The 22,509-nt window shown below is 38.5% G+C and overlaps 1 protein-coding gene across 2 annotated transcripts in view; it reads right to left on the bottom strand.

Annotated features, from left to right (window-relative positions):
- Nucleotides 1-21,234, bottom strand: part of glra4a (glycine receptor, alpha 4a) — a 56,714-nt gene extending 35,480 nt beyond the window's left edge. For both annotated transcript variants that reach the window (XM_044362805.1, XM_044362804.1), the window contains exon 1: nt 20,752-21,234. In XM_044362805.1, the coding sequence (XP_044218740.1) occupies nt 20,752-20,819 (68 nt within the window). In that variant the 5' untranslated portion in view covers nt 20,820-21,234. The remainder of the gene's footprint in view (nt 1-20,751) is intronic.
- Between the last annotated feature and the right edge of the window lie 1,275 nt (nt 21,235-22,509).

Here is a 22,509-nt window from a genome sequence, read left to right as displayed (position 1 = left end):
AACAACAGTGTCCATCTGATGCATTTATCGAGCGTACCACCCATTTATTGAAAAGCAAACATTTCTCATCAAAAGAGAACCATAGGATTTGACATAACTATTTCAGACAACGTGGGCGTCTTGTGGGGACATGCAGACAAATACAGTCTCTATGGTCAGACACCAAGGTGCGAGAAAAAATACATTCAGGACTCACACTAGGTCTGTTCAACACGATAAAGAGATGTCTCCAGCTCTGGTATGGATGTTTAGAAAGCTCTGAGCCTACAGTGTGGCCTGAGATAACCATGAACGAGGTATGGCCATGCATGACTAATCGAGCGTGCGTCACCAGCTACAAATCACAATAAAATAACATCTTTAGAGCATCAGGTCAAACATCATATTTCTGTCCTCCAAAGAGCCATAAAAATGTCAGAACACATTCTTCTTGAACATGATGTCTACAGTTTTTACTCAATGTCAATGTGACTTCCACAGTTAAATTTGAAGACTAAGGCGGGGAAATATTCGCTCACTTACCTTGAAATGACAATGCAATTGTTTGACCGAACAAAAGTTTTAACTGAAGTTGCTTTTGACCATTCTTTTTTTGATAAACAGCAATTAAGTTGTGTTTCTTATCATATATCTTGTATGTGGCAGTAACAATATGTCCAAAATCTGCTGAGCTTAACTACTTTGGTGTTGCATATTGTAGAAATGAATATGAGTTTATGACATAATATTTTATAGAGGGCATGTTATAAATTTTAACCACACTGTAATAAATAAAATAAACTGTAATAATCCCGTTTTAACCTCACCAAAGGCAGGCATAAAGGTAATTTAAAGAATGGCACCAAGAAAACACAAATGTTATCATTTCTCCCTTCAAATCAAGTGCATGCATGACAGCCTGTCTAAAAAAATTTAAACAGAAAAATAAAAACATGTAGTCTTGATTGATATATGATCTCAATACAACACGGAGAATCCATAATTATTACATTAATTACTTATTAATTATATCATATTCTAAGCCTTTTCTATAAATTCTTAGAGGTCTGCAACCTGCAATGTCTCTGGTTGGGTCTGAAATATTTATATTACTATTAGACATTCAGTGTTACTATCAGTTTAAAAAAGTTACAACTGATTAATGACAATTTTCTACAGACAATTTAGAAAAACAGTCTGGTCCCACTAACATGTTTCAACAGAATCTGGCCTTTCAGTCAAAGACAAGTGCCTATCTGGTCACTAAATGAATGAGGAAAGGGGTTGAGTTAATTAAAGGCTCTAATCTAATAGGCTGACTTTGTGATGAATGTGGCTCAGACTACTTCCAAATCCTCATCTGAAAACTTGACATTTTGTGCACAACCTGTCATATTGTTAATATTGTATTAGCCCCTCTTCATTTATTTAAGTAAAAGAAGAGCAAAACAAAGGTGTCTGCTTTTGCACCAGATATTTGCCCAGGCATTGAACCATTTATAACTGAATACAAAATAACATAACACAACTACATTAAAGGGGCACCAATTTTACACATAAAGGTCAGTTTACTCATCATGGAGTCATGCTCGTCTGATGATGTCATACTGATGTCATCAGGGTTATCTTCGGTTTGACTTGAAATTTATAACAGAAAGCACGCATTACAAACTGGGCTGTGCAGTTTGAAAGATGAGGGCTTTTAACAGGCAGGGAAGGTCTAATGAAATATTGAGTTGCATTATGAGAATTGTAGGATCCAGTGTTTTTGGAGCTTGATCTGTATTATGAACTAAAATTACTGATATCTCAACCTCTGCTGCTTCAGTTTATATCTCTCGCAAGTCCCTAAACTTGAAAATGTAATAATGAATCACTGGAATAAACTTTTTAAGTGCAAGAACTCTCTAAAAACATCTAGAAGCAAAAAAAAACTCCAAAATCCTTTTTTTTTTTTTTTTTTTAAAAAATGGCAATATCTTGCTAAAATATCCCACAGTGTCCTGTCTGCAACATTTGCTCTATAAAATGAATAAACTCACTATGTTTATAAAATTGGTTTGCTAGTTTTATGTCCAACAAGATCCATGTGGATTTGATTAGTCTGATATAAAATATGTGTATATATATCTCTTTCTCATTCAATCCACAAACAGTGATTTCCTTCTGACTACACCGACAGTAAGAGAAATAATAAGTCTGTGGAGAACTAGAATATCTAAAATTTTACAACCAAATGAGGTTTATTTTAGTTTATACAGGAGTGCTACTACGGCAATTATTTTAAGAAAACATCCTTGGTGGAGTCACAGCCAAAGCTACTATATGCTCAAACTGCTGTGCTTTTCCCTTAAGAAAAACTTGATTTGGCTACTGCCAGTTTTTTTTTTTTTTTTTTAAAAGTTGAGCACACTTCGATATCATTACAATTTAATAGTGCACTTCACCTGTCAAGGACAACTAGTCATCTCACTAATGTGGGGAGAAAAGAGTCTGCCAGTGAACCGCAGGTCAGAGCGCAATGGATTTGTGGAAGTACATGATCTGTGGTGTCTTACCCTTGAAAAAGCTTTGCACTGTGTATAAAAGACAGTCACCTGCAAGCCAGTTATGACAAACACAACACTTATATCACAAAGTGTCATATAATGGACACCTACAGTATACCCAACCATCAATACAGAGCTATTTCTATAGAAACAGATTATTAGAGACCCTATTAGATGCTTTCCTGTTGCAGCATAAAGAGCTGAATATCAATAAGGTAAACATTTAGTCTCTGCTCTCTCTGCTTCATACACAAAGCAACCCCATGACCATCAATGCATCTCTCAGGCTTATTATATACTGGTGGTGAAACTGTGATAAGGGCTATTCCTTGTAATTTGGTTCTCTCTAGAGTGTGTGACAGTTGTGTGCCCCAACATCAGATACAGATTTATTCAGCGTGTGGAGGAATTATACAGGCTCCTGCATTGTATCCCAACATGGACCACTCTCATTTCATGCTACTGCCATTGTATTATCTGACGAACACAGCTGTAATCCCCCTCAACGACCCTCTCGACCCCCCTTTATTACACAACAAATTCTGCTTCACTGGTCATGTGAGACCTCGGCTGGAAAGGAACAAGTAAAATGGAGGCAGAGGAAATACTGTTTGTTGTTTGGGCTTTTATTTTCAGTGCAGCTACACCTTGGTTTCATTAAGAGGGACCTGGGTGTGCCATCTCTAAGAGGTTCACATGTACATGAGCCACATGGAGGCTCTTTTAATCAGTGTGATGTTACGGTATAGTTATAGGAATGTTCCTCTCTGACTAAACCATTGCAAGCAACTTTTAGGAGTGTGAGTATTATTATATATTATTTTGGCAAATAACATACAAAATGCAAATACTATCAGAAGCTCCATAAAAATGAACATACAACGGCATTGCAATAAGTAGCGCATTTGTTTCAATTTATGTAGATCTCTCCCCAAACAAGCTTGGCTTCTGAGTGAATCTTAACACTGGTTTATATTTAACTAAATCTGCCTAAAATTACAATGATTCTTATAAAAAGCTCATACATGTCATGTACTATTTGTCACAGATCTTCCTTCTCATTAGTTTACTTTTTTATTTGTCTGATCTTGATTCCTATCATATACTGTACATAACCAGTGTATTTAATGAATTCACTGTGCCTTAGTATTCAGCAAATTTGTTGTATATCAATTGACAGCAAATTTAGATTTGTTACAAAACAGCCAAAATTACCAAAATTAAAGCTAATAGGTAAGGTTGAGTTAATGATTACAGTGTTTGTAGGTGACAGTCTTCCCAAGAATGATGACAGGATCAGTCATTTATGCAAGTTCACAAAAATGACAAAAATTTACGTTCAAGTGACAGGGACAACAAAACTGTTTGTTTCCCTTTCCAAGCACAAATTTCACGTTTCCCTTTCACCACATAGTTATTATTGTAACCTTGACAATGAAAGTCACCTAACCTTAAGCATGTAGTAATTTTAACCAAAACATAATATTTCCCTAAGATAAACAAAGTACTTATTTTAAACCAAGTCATAATCTATTCCTAAACCTAACCAAGTCGTTTTTGTACCCAAACCAACCACAGTGTTGTCAAATCATAAAATATATATTTTAAACAGTGATTTGTAACGGCTTTTGGAAGGCACACACAAATGATGTAGTCCTGCTGAAAACTGCTGAAAGGGGCACAGATCAAAAAATGCTTCTAATGGATCAATGACGTATTTTGTCATTTCATTTGGAGGACTAGTTGATTTGTAGTTCGCTCTACCTCTATTGGCTTTAGCCTGCAATATTTGGCTGATAAATTACAGATCTTTGCAACTGGTGATTAATGGCACTATAGTCATTCTAAATGATTTAGTTAATGAGATTTGGATTCAATTACTAAGCAGAGCTTCAGTTTGACTCCTTGTTTCTTTTTGTTTGACCATATATTATGAGGTCTGGTTTTCAGAGGCCAGACATGTCATTTTCCCCTGAAAGTGAATTTTAATCAGCATGAACTGTATGGTCAGACATAACGACATGATGGAGGGTTTCATAATGGGTCCCCACTTCATGTTCCTAATTGCAGAGAACATAATGACCTGTGGCAGTGAACCTCAGAGCCAAAGTGCTGCTCGAGTCAATAAGTGGCCATTTTAATCTGCCAGGGCCAGAGAAGAAGAGTGGAGAGGTCCACTTAATTGCATTACCTTACTTCTGTGTCACATATTTTGTTGCCTACAGTATGTTGACGAGACTCACACTGTGTGCAGCGCTGTTTTGGTCAGTGCACAGAGTGAAACATTTCTGAAAAAAAGAAACCCATGTATTTGTAGGCAAGCCACTTAACCCCCCACAACTGTGCCTCCATCTCAGCTATCCAGAGCATAAAATGTATTTTGCTGAAAGGTTTTTCTCCAAACTAGCAGTTTGACTGTAGTGTTGGGCCATTGTCTTATTGATTGTAGTATTGATGACATGTACTACAGTAATAGTAGGATTTACGTAGGCCTATACAGAGTGTGAGGAGCTATTTGGGTTGCTCCTGGTTCCAGAATAAAAAATCCTATTCATTTTTCCCCTGGACAATGCTATGTGACTCACAGTTGGAGCTCTGTAGAAGACCTGTAGAAGTCTCCTGGTTAAATTATCAGTACCAAAGATGAATAACTTTGTTAGGAAATATCTGGTTCTTTGACTAAAAAAGCTGAAAGTACAAGCCTGTGTACATAAAAATCCCAGGGTAGAATTTAACTACGGTGCATTCCAGCAAGAATCAGCCGATCATCAAGCTTAAAATTCAGTCACATGTGCCACTAATGGCGGATGGAAGCTAAGAACAACAGTGTTGAGGATTTTTTTTTAATTTCTATAATCAATAGTGTAAATTAGATTACCTTAAATTTCTGGGTTACTTTTGAGTGAATTCAGCAACTATGGACCCGTGTTTTGCGTTGAATTCATTACTGCTCTGATTCGCACTTCTGACTGGCTTCTTCTCCATAGCAACAGTGGCCAAAGCTCATGGGTACTGTAATATTTTTAGCCCTCCACCATGCCAAAATCACAAACAAAATGTGATCATTGAAACTGGTGGTTGATCGTTACATTATCCTTAATGTTGAGGTTACTGTTTAAAGAAAAATTTGACCTTTGAAAACAAAGCTGCTGAGAGTTCTGAGAGTGAATCCAACCAATAAAGTTTGGACCATAAAACCGATACAAGACGATGAAAGAAGATGAAAGACGCCAAAAAGAGCTGAGGAGAACTGCGGAGTCCACTGATAATTCTCTGCGCTTTCGTCACTATGAGCAACCCCTTTCATATTATACATAGAAATTTTATCCATTATCAATGTAAAAATATTGATCAGACCAGTTTTCATTTGATGAAACTTTGCAACAGCAAAAACCTACATCACTTTCTCTTTCCTTTCTCTACTTCTGTTTATTTTGGATTAAGTCTAGTGGCACTCTAGTTTATATACTAGAAGAGCTTGTGGCCATGAGAAGCTAAATTTAACTAACTGCTTTATTTTACAACAGGCACAACCTCGTATCCTACGTGTGTGTGAAGTGAATGACGTGCAGGAAACAGCCAAACACATTTGATTTGAACATCTGCGAATGAACGCCTGAAAGATTTTGGTGGTTCCCTCCATGACCAATTGACAGTGTTCCATTTTAATTCTCTTCCAGTTTAGCATTAGCCAGCTACATATCTGCAGAGATTAAAAGTTTACCCTGAGCTGATGTGCATCAGTTACACTTCATGTTGCATTTATTATTCAGTGGCTTGGAGTTTTGATTTCAGCTGGCAGCAGAGGCATGTCACAAACACATGGTTTAGTGTGCGCAAGCAAAAGGCAGAGAGAGATACCCATTTCTCTTCCAGGATGGAAAATATCATTTTGTAAGATATCAATGATCATAGCTTTTAAACCCATGGGGAGATTCTTAATAAGAGAAAAGATAATTGTGATATTGCAGGAGATATACATCCTGAGGACAAAACTGCTGTTTTTATCCTCAAGCATCAGGATCACAATGAGTATGTCTTAAGATGTGGCAAAGGAGGCTGTTATAAACAATTTCATATTACAGAAACAGTGAAAGGTCATATGTGGTTTGATTGAAATGGGCCAAAAACCATCAGTCACATCTCTCAGCCTGAGGTGTCAGCTTAGGCTGGCTGCTAGTAGAAACCATCAGTACGCTGTCACCTCCACCATATATCCAAACACAAATCTAATGCCCACTGAAGCAATGGGCAGATCTGTGTCAGACACTGCTTTCCTGTCAGAGATTTTAGATTAGACTGTGTGGCCAAGTATGCGTCTTGCAAACCACCTATTTTTACGAACAGTTGCTCATGACAAAACGTTATGATCAGGAGACAGGTTTGTTAGTTTTTGCCAAAGTAACTGTTGTAGTGACTGGACTTCTGGTCATGGCACAATGTTGATCAGATGTAGTTCAGTTGTTGCTCTGCTCTAATATTGTAATAAACTCTTTGATAAGCAGGAGAGAAAAAGAAAATTCAATTTACTCAGTCACAATGGTGTAACCAGTGACTGGATGCAGGAAAAGGACTAAAAAGGTTACTGAAACTCTAACTGAAGGAAAATCACCACCTCCCCAACCACAATTAACTTTTGCCATGGAGGACAAGGAGAGAGATGACCCATCAACGGATAAATCCTCAGGTGAATTTCTGAGTGCAGTTCACAATTTATATTAAGATAAAGGAAGACTTTGCATCAAAATTTGATATGGTGATATAGTCAATACGATCTATGCAAGGTGAACTAAAACAATACTCTGGCTGGTTAATGGAGGCTGAGGAGAATCTTGGAGGGGTGGAAGACGATGTCTCAACACTGAATAAAACAACCAAACACCTGAGACAACAGGTTGAGAGTTTGATGGTGAAAATGGAGGACCTAGAAAACCACAGCCGCAGATCTAATGTACGCCTAACGTACATATGCCTTTCTGGAAAAACGGATCCCTGAAGTACTGGGCACTGAGTCATTTCCAGCACTGATCATTATTGAAAGGGCGCCTAAAGTTCTGTCTGGCTTTAGATCGAACCCCAATGCAACATCTAAAACACTTCTGATAAAGTCCTTACACTACAAGGACACAACCAAAGTGATGTCGGCTGTATATGAAAAAGCAAAAATTCATTTTAAAAAGCATCATATAAAGTTTTTCCACAATGTTGCCAGGGAGACGGATAAGAAGCGCAAAGCCTACGTACGACTGAGCTAAAACGAGATGCAGAGCCATGGGACTGCGTTATAGAATATAACATCCATCATCTTTCCAGGTGACACACGAAGGCAACTCTCTCACTTCTCCTGCGGATGTACACGCTGTTAAAAAATAATTTATGTAGGATATGTATACAGTCAAAGTTAGTTGTTTTCTTTGTGTGTCATTCAAAGTACTTTTTTTGTTACTCTGTTAAGGATAAGCTTTGTCTTTATACTCCCAATATCACATTTTTACTTTATATAACAAATTTGAAATAATCCTCATTCAAAGATAGTTTTAAACTGGGCAGCTAAACCTTCTTTTGATAGCCAGGGACTTTTGATTGTATTTCATTTAAAGAGCCATTAACAGGCTGCCTTGACAGGTGAATGAAATGCATCGACACCTTAATGGGGAAATACTTTACTAATAGCTTTTTCTTTATTTTTTTTCTTTTAGTTTAATTTTTCTATATAAATGTATCAAACATTAGGGTGGAGTGACACATGATAGGGACTTGTTCTGTAGACATTTAATCTGTAGACAATTAATGTGCATGCTTTCTATGTTGATGTATCTGATTGAATTTCTTTGAATGTCGTCTCTGTACGTTTGCTGTAAATCTTGTTGTTTGTCACTTCAAATTTGTATACTGGAAACTTTGTTTTTATTTTTCTGTATGTTCTGTACTCAAGGCAGCCTTGGAAAACAGAGCATGCTGTCAATGGCCCCTCCCTGTAGAAATGAAGGTTATCAAAAATAATAATCTGTTCCTCAGTTTTTGTGGACCAGATTCTGTAGCTCCATAACTAGAGTCTTTAGGAGGGAAAGGGGAGTTCAGTGTTGAACAAGGGGAGGGGTGAGGGTTGTTCGGGGAACTTCACATGGGATGTTTTGTTCCATCTTTTTCATGTTATGGTGTCTTTATTTTTTGTTCGTATAACAGCTTGCAAAGGGAGTCTTGTTGAGCGCTCTGATATAGGCAGTACTATTATACTCAGGTGTACATGTTTCTTATTTTTTCCATACTGTTATATTGATGTTTAGATAACAGAATATGACTTCCAATACAGAATTTAAGATAACATCATGGACTTATGTGGGCTAAATAACTTATCCAAACTAAAGGAATTTCTAAATAGAGCTAAGCAACTGAATTCCAAAATACTACTTTTACAGAAATCTCACTTACCGCAAAGTGATATTCAAAAGATCCAGAAAAGATGGAACAGCCAGGTCACTGCAGCTTCCTACTCTTCCCATGCTAGAGGGGTGCCAACTCTTCTACATAAATCCATTCATCTAAATATAATTAGAACAATTACTGACCAAGAGGCAGATACTCCATTATTCACAACACCCTTCTTACAGATACTTTGAATATTGTCAGTATATATATGGTTCTAATGAGGATATTCCCTTATTTTTCAAAATTATTTTTCTAACTCCATCCTCCCTGCCAGGTCACTATATCATAGGGGAGGATTTCAACCGTGCAGAGATTTTAAGATTTAAAGATTTTAATTTGTATGAGGTGTGGAGGTCATTTAAACCAGTATCCAGAGAATATTCTTGTTATTCTGCCACTAATTAAACCCACTCACGTATTGACTATTTCTTGGTTTCTGTGGGTCTGATGTCTGATTATTGGTATGACAGTACATTAATTTCTGATCATTCACCAATTTCCTCATTGTTTAATAACTCTAAACATATTATGAATCCATCTAGGTGGCATTTCATCGATGCCATTCAAATTAAGGTAAAATACCAAAAGACCCCTCAGAAATAAATAATGCTTTTAGAATGTTTTATGAAAAACTTTATACATCCAAACATAAAGATTCAGGCCAACAGGACCATTTTCTAAGCTTATTAGATTTCCCGCTATCTCAGCTGATTCAAAAGAAAAACTAGACAATATTTTAGGAGCTGATGAGCTCTCAGAAGCCATCACCAGCATGAAGGGGGGGAAAGGCAGCTGGTCCAGACGGGCTTCCTATAGAGATTTATAAATGATTTTAAAATAAGCTGAAACAATCACTCTTAGATATGCTATTGGAGTCATACAAAGAGGAATATCTGCCACCATCTCTCAGAGGGGCACTAATCACTCTACTGCTAAAATCAGGAAAGGCTCCCACTGACTGTGCATCATATAGACCTATCTCACTGCTCAACACAGATAGCAAAATCTTATGCAAGACATTGGCGAGACGCCTTGAAGAGTTACTGCTGGACATGATCAAAGATGACCAAAACAGCTTCACCCAGGGGAGGCAGACTTTTCATAATGTTAGAAGGGTACTAATGATCCTTTATGAAAAAAGAGGGTAACTGAACACAGCACAGCTATCTTTAGATCAAATTGAGTGGAAGTATCTGTTTGGAGAGGTTTGGAATAGGAGAAGGCTTCCTCAAATGGATTAGGACAATATATTAGGACCCAACAGCTGAAGTAGTGCAAATAATAATACTTCTACACCCTTCACATTGCACAGATCTACACATAAAGGTTGCCCCCTCTCCCCATTGCTATTTGTGTCAGCAATGGAGCCATTTGCGATAGCTATTAGAGGAACTCCATCTATACAGGGGATCTCAGTGGGAGACTCAGAACGTCAAATATCACTTTATGCAGATGATGTTGTCTTTTTTTTTTCTTTCATCAAACCTTGAGTATTTAATGCCATCTCTGTTAGACTTAATTAAAAGTTTTGGGGAATTTTCAAGCTACAAAGTACATATGAATAAATCATCAATACTGTATCTAAATGTACAAAAGAGGCAGCAACCTAGAATACAAATTCCATTTTCACCTATTTGAGAATTAAAATCACACCTGAATTGAATTATCTGATTCTGGCCAACTATAACCCTATTGTGGAATCTGTAATAGAATCACTTAAGAGATGGACTTAAATGCCAATCTCCTTAATCAGTCACGTTAACATCTTAAAAATGAATACATTACCCAAATTGTTCTATTTGTTTTAGTCAATCCCCTTTCCCCCACCCGAGATTTAAGAAAGTATTTACCAACTTCATCTGGAACAATAGACACTCTAGGCTCCATTTTACTCTATTTTACCTGCCTTCTGACAGAGGGGGTCTAAACTCCCTAACCTTCACTGGTATTATTGGGTATCACCACTGAGAGCAATCATGTGATACTTCTCCCCAGAAGAACCTCCAGCCTGGGTCGAGATTGAGTCATGCTCAGTTCAAGGGTTACCGCTTAGCAGCAACCTTTACTTTTCTGAACCAAAGAAGCTGAGGACAAACGCAAAAAAATGTTTCTAAAAAATACTATGTACATCTGGCATGAGGCCAAAAAATATATAGGGGAAACCCCCCACTGTCAGGTTTCACACCTATATGGGGCAACAGTAAATTTATACCTTGAGGAGAAGATGCTTCTTTCAAGATAGGGGCAAACAAGAGGTTAAGCAGGATAATGGATCTATACAACGATGGAAGGCTAATGTCATTTACTGAACAGCAAGAAATGTGTGATATTCCTTCAAGGCACTTGTTTAAGTTTTTACAAATAAGAAATTTTATCTGTCTCCCAAAACCACTCACTTACACAGCCACTTCTCTCAATGCTGGAAGACATTACATTGAAACACACTGTTGGTAAAGAACAGGTATTACTGCTCTATAAAATGTTTGTTGATAAGTCATCTGAGTCTTCAGAGGATAAACTTAAAGCTGGAGACTAGATTTACAGGAGGAAATCTCAGAAGAGGAATGGTCTGAGGTTTGCCTGAAGGCTCAAACAATTAACATGTGGCTTAAGTTGCTACAATACAATTGGATTTTAAGAATATATATAACACCATCAAAATTACATCACTTTAATCCCAACACGCCAGACACATGCTTCAAATGTAACAATGCTAAAGAAGCACTCTTTCACTGCTTATGGAAATGTAATGTGGTCAAAAGTTTTTGGAAGGAGGTTCCTGACATGTTTAGCCAGAATCCCTTGTTTGCCAAAGTTGTGCATCCTGGGTATTTATCCAAGTGATTTTATTACTAAGAAGAGTGACACAACACTAATAGACTTGTGTCTCTTACAAGCTAAGAGAGCCATAGCTATTGGTGTCATGGTTCTGTCACTGACTCTAGAGACTCTTGTGAGTCTGTCTTCGAATTCCTTAGTTGTCATTATTCACCACATGCCCTCCAGACTTTTTTCTGTTTTGTGAAGATTGGACTATGTGGAGAGGGCTTGTTTTGAGTTGGACTTTTTGAGGGTCTTTCTGAGATAGTGTTAGTTTGGTTGCCTTTTATTTGGTCTGTTCTCTGTGTCTTCTTGGTGTTTTTTCCTCTGCCTCCCAGTCTCTGTCTCTGTCTCTGTGAGGTGTGGGTGTGTCTGTCTCTGTTCTGCTTTTACCTCCACACTTTCCCTTCACACCTGCCCTGCATTACCCTCGTCAGCCCTGTCCTGCTCCTAGTGTCTTCCCCAGCCTATCAGCTCCAAGCCTGCCCTTGTGCTGTGCCACCTGTTCCTTGTTGTCTCATTAGTTCAGTTTGTATTTATGTCCAGTTTTCAGTTCAGTCTTTCTTGAGTTGTCTGTTTTGTTCAGCAAGTCTATGCTGTTCTGTGCCGGGAGTCTGCCCAGCCCAGTCAGCTTTTGTTTTTTTTTTGACTGCTGGTCCGAGAAATAAAGAGGGTTTTTTTCAGCCCTGCTTTTGGTCTCTGTGTTTGGGTCCACCTGCTCCACAATTCCTGACAATTGGATGGAAAAATGTGAGCAAACCAAGTATGAATCGATATATTATGGACCTATTACCACGTGTTGCTCTGGGAAAATTAACATACATTACTAAAGGAAAGATCGAAGTTTTTGAAAATATCTATGGGAGTTTCATGGAGTCTTTGAAACAAAATGTTGGTAATGATCAATAAAGCCAAAGACTGGGGTGGAGGGAACTGGAATAAGATTATAAAGTGGAGTAGCCCATGTGATTTTCAAGATTTCTGTACCTTGTATTTACAGTAACATCTGTATATTCACCTCAGTTTTAATTACTTTTTTTATACCAAGACTGACCATTTTATTAATATGGACTGTTTGTTATAATTGGAAAACCTCAATAAAAAATATTGTTTAAAAAAATCTGTTGTAGTGACTGTCTCTTTCTGGCTGCAAAGAAGGTGTCTTTACAAAGTTAAACCAGTTGCAGAGAAAAGAAATCGTTCCACTGAGAATGAGCTGAATTAATAATGACTTGTTTTGAAGTTTTTTTGAACATGCTACAATTAAATCCTGCACATATCCTCAATGGAATTTAAAGCTTAACAGGGCACAAATATCAATTCTTTGTTTATCGTTTGATGAATTTTCTTTGTATCCCTAGTCTTCATATTTCATTGATAAATGTACCACTACTGTTCATGGTGGTGCTGGCTGTGGAGAGCAAACCGTCTGTTCAACTCTTGTCTCCAGCTTGGTGCTCATTTTTTAGTCATTAACTCACGTAAACATCCCATCTGTCCTCCTTTCACACTTCCTTTTTCGTCGGTACTCCTCACTGCTCTAGTCTGTGTATCAGCCAAGTATGTGGGGATTTCCTGTGTTTTAGGGAAAGGACAAGAAAGCCCCAAAAGGGTCTGACAGTCTAACTCAAGGTGAAATCTCAGTTGCGTTCAATTGAAATTTTTTCAAACTGCCGTGTACAAATATCCTTAGAAAAGAATTAACAAATGAAATCTTCCATGTAAATTCAAATCATGTCATTTCAGTCATTTGCACATTTGATTTCTTATGTGAACATTTTTTTCACCTACAGCTAAATGTGACACAATGCACTATAAATGTGAAAATTTCAATTGAAGCAGGTATGTAAAAATGTTCTCTGCATGACAATTTTTTTCTGTCTCACCTTGGGTGAAAACTAAATGATCAAATTCAGAAACAATTCCCTGGTGAAAATATTTTCTCATTCGAATTTTCACATGCACATATTTTGTAATGGACAAGCCATAATTTCAGCTCTTTGTGGGTTGTGAAATATTTAAAATGAAGGCACACAATCTTTGCAGTCCACTTCTCTCTACTGTTTACTAGCCTCCAGATATTACTTTGTTGTTGCAGATACTTCTATACAAGCTGGGAATACCATCAGAATTTAATTAAAAGCTATCACAGAAAGATTGTGTCCTCACCCAACAACTGAGCTTTTGAAGTTTGGATTGGCTAAATAGTGTTTACTTCTTTCCAGAATATTCCCTGTGAGGAACAGTTTTTTTCTTTGCTGATTAACAGGTGTGTCTTAGAACAGGCTTCAAAAAGAAAACACCAGTTTTTGACTCAAGTCATTTGAATAGGACACTTGAAGTACACATTGGTCTGGTCAGAGTTTGTTTTTTTTTAACATAGAGCCCCTTAACCTTTTTCCTTAGGGAGGCCATATTCATTTCACATTTAAGTCTGTGATCAGCAACTTTAAGACGTGGTCACACCAGAAAGAGGCACAGCAAAAGTCATCTGTGCATATTCACAAAAGATGTGGTTCTATAAGCTTGAAGATGTAGTGACTGCTCACAGGGCTATTTGATAAACTACTGTAATTGGTGAGCTAACTGCTAACATGTTAGCCAGCTGGGACCATGCCAGTGCTAGTTCTTTGAGCTTCTTTCTGTTTTCTCTCTGCTGAGCTGTTTCCTCTCTACTGGATTTTGTTCTCAGGAATGTACATCATTTCATTTAATAAAAAGCTGTTGAAGGGGAAAAAGGCTCTCTTAGCAAGTGAGCTCACTCAATGTCGGTAAAATTATAACTTTGACACACAGCAAGCTTGACAAAGTTGAACTCAACACAAAAAAATCATGTAGATAGTAGGCCTAAGCAAATCCACTGATTATAGTGATTCCACTGGAATAAATTGATTTTGCTGCAAAATCCAAGCCTTTAGAAAAGCCACTCTACACTTGGCTAAACAACTGGTTATGTTATTTTTAGTACTATTTACTGTAAGCATCAAGTACAGCTACCACATGCACATCATAATGTCTGCATTTAGGAGCAATGCTCTGCTGCTTCATGTATCCAACTGAACCTGCAACAATTTCCACAACAGTTATTAAAATAAGAAGCTAATGTTCAGAAAAAGGTTTGTTCAAGGGTGGTTGTGCTAAGAGATGTCATTTGGTGTGATTCCTCTTAACACTGACCTTACCCAATCCCAAATCCTCCTCCTCTCCCTGCACCCCACACCCGCCGACTTGCAATTAAAAAAACATGCGCTGAGAAAACCCATCCTGTTCGCAAACTTCCCTTTAGCATTCCAGCTTGCTTGGCAGGATTGATTGGTGTCTTTTTGAGGAGTTGAAAGGGTAACATTAGAGTCCAGTGTAGGATAGGATATTCATGGGATGATTAACAATTTACCAACAGCTGGCGGAGAAAGCACTCCTTTGGAAACAACCCATTCACTACTGAGTAAAACCTGAAAGATGTCATGCATACAGGTTGCTGGAAAAGCTGTTATTAGATGCCACTGATATAATGACTGATAGCTAATTTGGGACATAAAGAGGGAAAAAATCCACTTTATATCAGACTGATCTTATTTTTACCAACTGAAAGTGCATGCATTTTCAGTTCCCACATATCAAAAAGTTGTTCAGTATTTTGCTGCAAGGGGACATTCTTCACCAAAGTTTACAGTTAACAGTCATCTGAAATTGAAAATAATGAGCTCTCAGCCTTAAGCACAGACTTTTGGACTTGGCAAAATGGAGAGTCTGGAAGGCTTTGCTCTTTAATTCTGAAATTTGACATTTATTGTCAATCGTTTAGATAGCTGAACATTTTTCTGTTATTAAACAAAATTGTAGTAACACTGAAAGTATCTCAGTGGCATATACATCATCTTAATTGGGCCAGTTATCTGTGGGGACACAGGAAACTTGCCAGCAAACTTATGTGGACCCAGAAATGCATATCTAAAATTGTTTTTTAACAGTGTTCATACTTTGAGGGTGGAATTTCCTTATAGCCCAGTGACAATACGTTAAGACAATTCCACATGTTTAAAACCAAATATGAGAAAGAGAACATGTCAGCAATGCAGTGAGGACTTTCTCCAAAGATGTCTCTCATAGAATTTGTTTATTTCGATAACTCTGCTACTGATCCACTTTCTGAAGATGTGATGGCTTGACCTTTGTGATCAAGTAAAGCCATTATCTACTTCAATTAATTTATTGCAGCTAAGAGGGAAAGAAGGTAGGCCTCCCCTTAATAAACCTTTCACACACTCATATACACACACACTATCCAAGAAGACATCCAATTATCAGGCTTGTGAGGACCCAGCTCCATTGGATGATAAGACTTATTCTCTGATATTTCCAGTTCTGACTCATGATCTCTCACTGACTGGAGGCAAGGACAGCAGGGATCCTTGGTGCGATTCTCTGCCCTTCACTCCAACGCTGCTCACTACGCTTCACTTTCAATTTGTCATAGAAATGATATATATCAGATGACCAGATGATGTGGGTGCATTTGTACAACCTGTGTGTCCACTGCTGTGATCATTACATACTGGTAAAGTCAGCATGTGAGATCATACAAGCAGCACAACTTGAGTTCTACTTGTTGATGACACTCCACGCCAGATGGGGGAGCATGCAAACCACAGAGTTAAGGATACATTACATGAGTGTCTTTAGAGTCGCTTCTTTAGTGCTTAGGACTTCACCTACGGTGCTGGATATCACACCTCAACACTTCAAACAGACCAAAGGTCAAAAGCGATGAACCAAGTGAAAGCCAGCATTGAATTTCTGGTAAGATTTGTCTTGTTTATGTATTCTTTGATCGGATAGTTCCCGATTTCAATAAAAAAACTTGTTTTTATTTAGTCAAAGTCCTTGTATGGCTGTTTGTGTTGAGGCAAAGAAACTCTACAAACCTCTCAGAGGTCAGTGTTCATGCAATGCTTAATTAGCAACAAACTGTCCAAAAGTTACAGGAAGTGGTCAAACTAGCTAACCATGCCTGTGGTGGATGGATGGCTTGAGTTTGTTCTTTACGTCACACAATCTAACCTGTAGCAGATGACTTCTCTTGGTGGGTTGCAGAGCTATGGACCTGATGTTTGACTTGAGGCACAATAAGATTGCATCGATTATCTTTATCTTTCAATCGTGTTTGAGTTGTAACAGCTATTATGCCTCTCATCATCCAAACACAGCAAATAATTGCACAGGTGTGCAATAGTGAAAGTCATCACAATAGCTGTTGTTGCCCCCTACTGACCTGGGGCCCCATGCAACCTCAGTCATTTAGGTGCTGGGCACACGTGCCTCATTTCCACTCCTACAATTAGCCATAAATGGATGAAGACACGCCCTAAACCAGCCATTTTCATATCAATTCGCAGCCTGCTTTTCCCCTGTCAATGAAACAAACGGGAGGGGTTCTCCAACAGCCAGAATAGCTGTCACTACACGCAACCATTACGCATGGCTGTGCGATTCTTTATAGCATCCGTATCATTAATTCATTACATTAACCTGTAAATCATCGTCGGCAGTGATATCTCAGAAATCAGAAATTGTAATCAATGATTAGTTTGTAGCTCACATCTTAACTGACTTTACAATGTGTGTCACAACTAAGGATAAAATAAAAAATAATATTAATAGCAAAATAAAATGTTAATTGAATGTACTCTTTGATCGGCATTTTACAAATCTCTGTGTAAACACAACCCCCCCACCCCCACAATCAGTGCGGCTGGTTATCAACCTAAACAATGTTTTACTAAAAGATTCTCACCTTACAACCCAATTGCCAGAATAAAACTTTGGCATTGTATGTTTCTGCAAACCACAGATGCATTGAATCTCTACATTTCAATGTTGATTGCATTTTAAACGTTTCACGTGTCATTTAACACAGCATTAAATGGCCGTTATCAGTTGAATAATTATGTTTTATGGTGTGACAATGCTATGATTAAGGTCTAGTTAGGTTTAAGCACAAAAACCACTTGGTTAGGGTTAGGGAAAGATAATGGTTTGGATTAAACAGCTACAAATGTCCCAACGTCCCACTTAAAATACCTGGTTTTGTCAGTTGAAATGGGAAGTGAGCAGTGGTCTCAAACAGTGATCTCTGCTGCTGTTTGCAACTTTCTGCCATGCAAATAACTCTCTAGCCAATCACCCAACCTGCCTCCTCCTAACATGGAACTATGTCACTTTCCCTATAACCGGTCATTGTAGAAATGTTGATATGCCATGTGTTAAACATAGTGAAACGTAGAGATCAAACATATCCATGGTTTGCAGAAATGTACAATGCCAACATTTTATTCTAGCAACTGGGCCGCACCTCATCTCTACCTCATCACTTCACCCTCCACCCTTTAGAAAAACGTGTACGCCTGGTCTGAAGAATGCGTGAGGTGTGCACACATTCTGTTTTTATAAATACCAGTTTATATGTGGGAAATGGCGTGTGCATGGTTTTTGTGTGCACACATTGTTTATGCATCTGGCTCCTGGACTGCAAATGCCTTGATACCTCACCAATCACAACACCCAAATTGGCTCCAACAGTGTGATTTGTGATTGTGGCCGACAGATATAGAATTGGCTTGAAAATTTGACTCTACTTTGAATAAATGGGTTTTATAGATAAACTTGTGAATATTTGTCAATGTACGGTATTGAAATTGTATTTTTATAGTATCTACTGGCACTGAAACTTAGATATTACATTAGCACAAGTATCAAAACATTTCAAATCATACCCAGTCCTAGCTTCACACTGATTCATATTGGAAGTCAGCTAAGTAAAGAGGTTTGCAAAGCAAAACAAGGAAATAGACCAGAAACATGCAGTGCAAACAACATGAAGAGAAAATGCATTAGGATACATATTGCTGCAGGAGATGGTGAACAGTTGGAAAGTGAACAAAAGAATTGTCATCTAGTTTGACCAACAACCCCGCTGCCAGCAAAGGCAATATACTTCCACCGTAAATCAACCACTTTGTCTGTGCAAATGCTTTAATTTCAATTTATTTAGTGTTATTTTTCATCCTTTAAGGATCCCACAAGCAACTAAGCTGTGTGGAAAAATAGGTTCAGGCAACCAGACAGGTTCTTGGCTTCCTTTCAAGCCGACATTCAAGTCGAACAAGTGTATTGCAACAATACACACGCATAGATCTCCTCACCCCTCCACCATCACCTTCTCAGACTACGATATGAACTTTATTCATTACACCCTTCGTTCCTGGTTCTCATTTCCTGTTGGCAACGACCATCCAGTCCAAAACCTATCATACCAATCCAGCTTGTGTACTATTTTACATGACAATCTTTTTTTCAAATCGCCTACCACACTTCCTGTCTCTCATACCCAGCGCCCCCCTCCCTCTCCACTTCATCTCCTCTTTCCTATCTGAACCATTTCTCTCCATCTCCCAGCCTCGTCCTCCACTTTACTAATCTCCCCGCCGCCTCCAGCTAAATGAATCACCCTCTCAATTTCTTGTTCACATTTCTCTCCATCTAAGTTTGCTCCATTCCCATTTTCACCCTCCATCTCTGCTCCTACCTCTCCACACCTCCATCAGATTCTGGCTGTCTTCCCTCCTTTTACACCTGCCCTCCTCGATCCCTTTCCTCCTCTCCTCCCTGTCATTCCCTCCCTACGTAGCGAGCAGAGTGGTTGGTAGGAGAGCATATAATTTCTCAGAGGAGGTGCTGTCAGTTGACTGCTCTCCAGGCTAAGAGCTGCTCTTCTCGCCCCTGGGTTCACGGAGTCACAGCTCTGTTCCGCTCCAGGATTATGCAGATCTTAATTCCCTTCCGCTCACACCTGAGGTTGGCAGGGCATGAAATAAGGAAAATGTTCCCTGCAAATAAAAGTTTTTGCCACCAAGAGAGAGAGGGGGAGGGGGATATCAAGGAAGGAATGGAAAGAAGAAGGTCAAGAGAGAGGGGATCTTGTTTGCTGGCAGATGGTCTGAGTGAGCAAATGAGGGAGGAAAGAGAGATGAGGTGTGTGGTTCAAGAAACTGAGAGAATGTGGGAGAAAAACATAGGAGGAAAGTGTTTTTGTTTTGTCTGTCCCCAGAAGCACTGAACACACACTGACTGGAGCTTGCCCTTTTCTCTTACATTAATTAATCAACTCTGCAAGGATGCTCTAATCTTGCAATTCCTGTTATTTATGAAAAAATCATGGATGAAATTTTTTAGCATGCATGACATCTTTCAGATTTCAGCCAGTAAGCAGTGAACGGGTCCTCTCCCAAGGAGCGCTCTTTTCACCAGTTGTCAGTAAATTGTTTATCACCGCATGAATATAATATCCTACACAGGGGTCTAACGTTACCCTTCGACCTTCTAAAAGAGACACCGATCAATCCCGCAATGCAAGCGGAAATTCCACAGGTAGTTTGCGACCAGGAGCGGTTTTTCTCTGAGCTCTTCTTGGAGACAAGGTGCGATATTTGCTTATCTTTATTGCAGCAGTTAATTCATGCATGTAGCCTTATAACTAATTTGAATTTCTTTAAAAACTGCGACTATGATATCTAATTGTGGGGACGAGAGATCACAGTTATCTCTGTGCGTAAAAAGCTGGAATATTATAGTGGAGATCATGCTCATGTCTGCACGTGCGCTTTGTAAAATTGTGTTTTTTTCTCATTTAATCACGTTATGAATTTACAAGCAACACCTGATCAATTATGTTATTTGAAAATAGCCTCAAACCTTTCCGTTGCCCCAACCTATAACACATTTTAAACACAACAGATGATCATCTAAAGAGCTGAATCTACTGATCAAGTTTAAAAGTCTATAAAAATGACCGATGTGATGAGAGCAGCCAGTAGCTTTTCAACTGTAATAGTCGAAAAGTTCATGTCAAGCAGTTGATGAAAGAAAATAACTGGCACAAACACACAGAGAATAATTAAATATTAGTGCGCCTCACCTGATAAAGCCTCCTTGGAAAAAGCAGAAAGACAAGACATACAGAATCCGAATGACCTGTGGGAGCATCCTCTGGCTCAAAATCTCTCCTCAGTCCCGTTGAATAACTTGCAGAAATAATTTCGGGAATCAGCAAATCCACTGAGCAGCGTGTGAGACTGAGCTAGAGGAGAAAGGCATCGTCGTCTCTCAGTGATCCAAGCTCGTCTTTGGGGAAACTTCTCCCCCTCCCACCAAGTCCAGAGGGCTGCACACATCCACACAACAGGCTCTCTGATTCACGCGGCTGGACAGCACTGGTCAGTCAGTGTGTTGGTCCTTGTGGTGAAGCGGAGTATCGGTTTGCGTGTCAGTGTGTGCGTTTTTGTAACAGTTTCTGGTTTTGCCTGCCTATGTTTTTTTTTTTTTTTTTTTTTTCGTGTTTTTTCCCCCCCGAGGTCGCTCCAAAAAATTAAAAAGGGGTGACGATTTAAAGGAACAGTAGCTTTTGTTTTGATGTCTGCCTCGTATGTAATAGCCTTAATTAGGATGGGGGGAGTGATGGCTTGGATGATGAGCTAAATTGCAGTGTTGAACACATTCTGCAGTGAAACACTAATAAAATTTGAGGAGGGGAGGAAGTCTTGGAGGATGAATGAAGCCCTCAGGAAGATAGAGTATGTTTACATATTTTTGTGGGAGTAAAGCATACATAGTTCTTGTGGGCTAAAACAGCTCTGGGAAGTTTGAGTCTTTTGTTTATTCCCATATCTAGTCAGTATCTCTGAAATAAATCTGACATTTTTGATTTTGGGGTTTTCTTTTTTTGGGTTCTCGGGTAAAATAGTATGAGCATGTTAAAATAGTTTGTGCAAGTATGGAGTCAACTTAAAGGTGTAGTGTGTAGAATTTAGTGGCATGTAGCGGAACAGACTTGGCAGATATGGAATATAATATTCGTAAGTATGTTTTAATTAGTGTATAATCACCTGAAAACAAGATCTGTGTTTTCATTACCTTACAATGAATCCTTTATATCTACAAAGGGAGCGGGCCCTCTTCCTTAGAGCCCGCCATGTTGCATCACCGTGTTTCTACAGTAGCCCAGAACAGACAAACCAAACACTGGCTCTAGAGAGGGCCCTTTGCTTTTTACGCACCAAATGGCAGATAAGGTTAGCAGCTTAGCTGGTGAACATAGTAGAGCCTCAGGAGTTTGTGGAGACCAAAACAGAGATAAAAGCAGATTGAATATTGAACTTTTTGCATTAAATCAGATGGCCAAAAGTACAACTCCATGTCTGCTGGATGTGTAAATATGCAATGTTTGCTAATACATTCACCAAAGCAGTTGTTTAAATTGATAATATCAGTGTTGGATTTTCAGTTTATTTTGCTGTCCTCAAATGGCCCAAAAATGGATTTAGTAAAATCCCAGATTATACTCTTGTTATATATGTTTTTCAAAAATTTGCCATTGAACATAACCTCGATGAAGATGAGAGAGGAAGTGTCTGAGCAGTGTCTTTTTTGATACTTCATGTACCAATAGGAGTTGCCAAAGTGAGAAATGTTCAAATCCTATAAATATGGGCTCCAACTAAAGGTTAAAGAACATGATCATTAATGAATTGTACCGAGTGCAAACACTGGTCCCTGACATGTAAGTTACACACCAACACACCCACTCACTGCACCAAACTTACTTTTTGACATATTTTACATCTTTACTGATGTAGTTTTACTGGTATTAACAATAGTTCCTTATGCGTGAGCACTA

The sequence above is a fragment of the Thunnus albacares genome, chromosome 10 (genome assembly GCF_914725855.1).
Source record: "Thunnus albacares chromosome 10, fThuAlb1.1, whole genome shotgun sequence".
Taxonomy (NCBI): domain Eukaryota; kingdom Metazoa; phylum Chordata; class Actinopteri; order Scombriformes; family Scombridae; genus Thunnus; species Thunnus albacares.
Note: the sequence above shows the minus strand (reverse complement) of the source record. Positions and strands in the feature narration are given on the sequence as shown.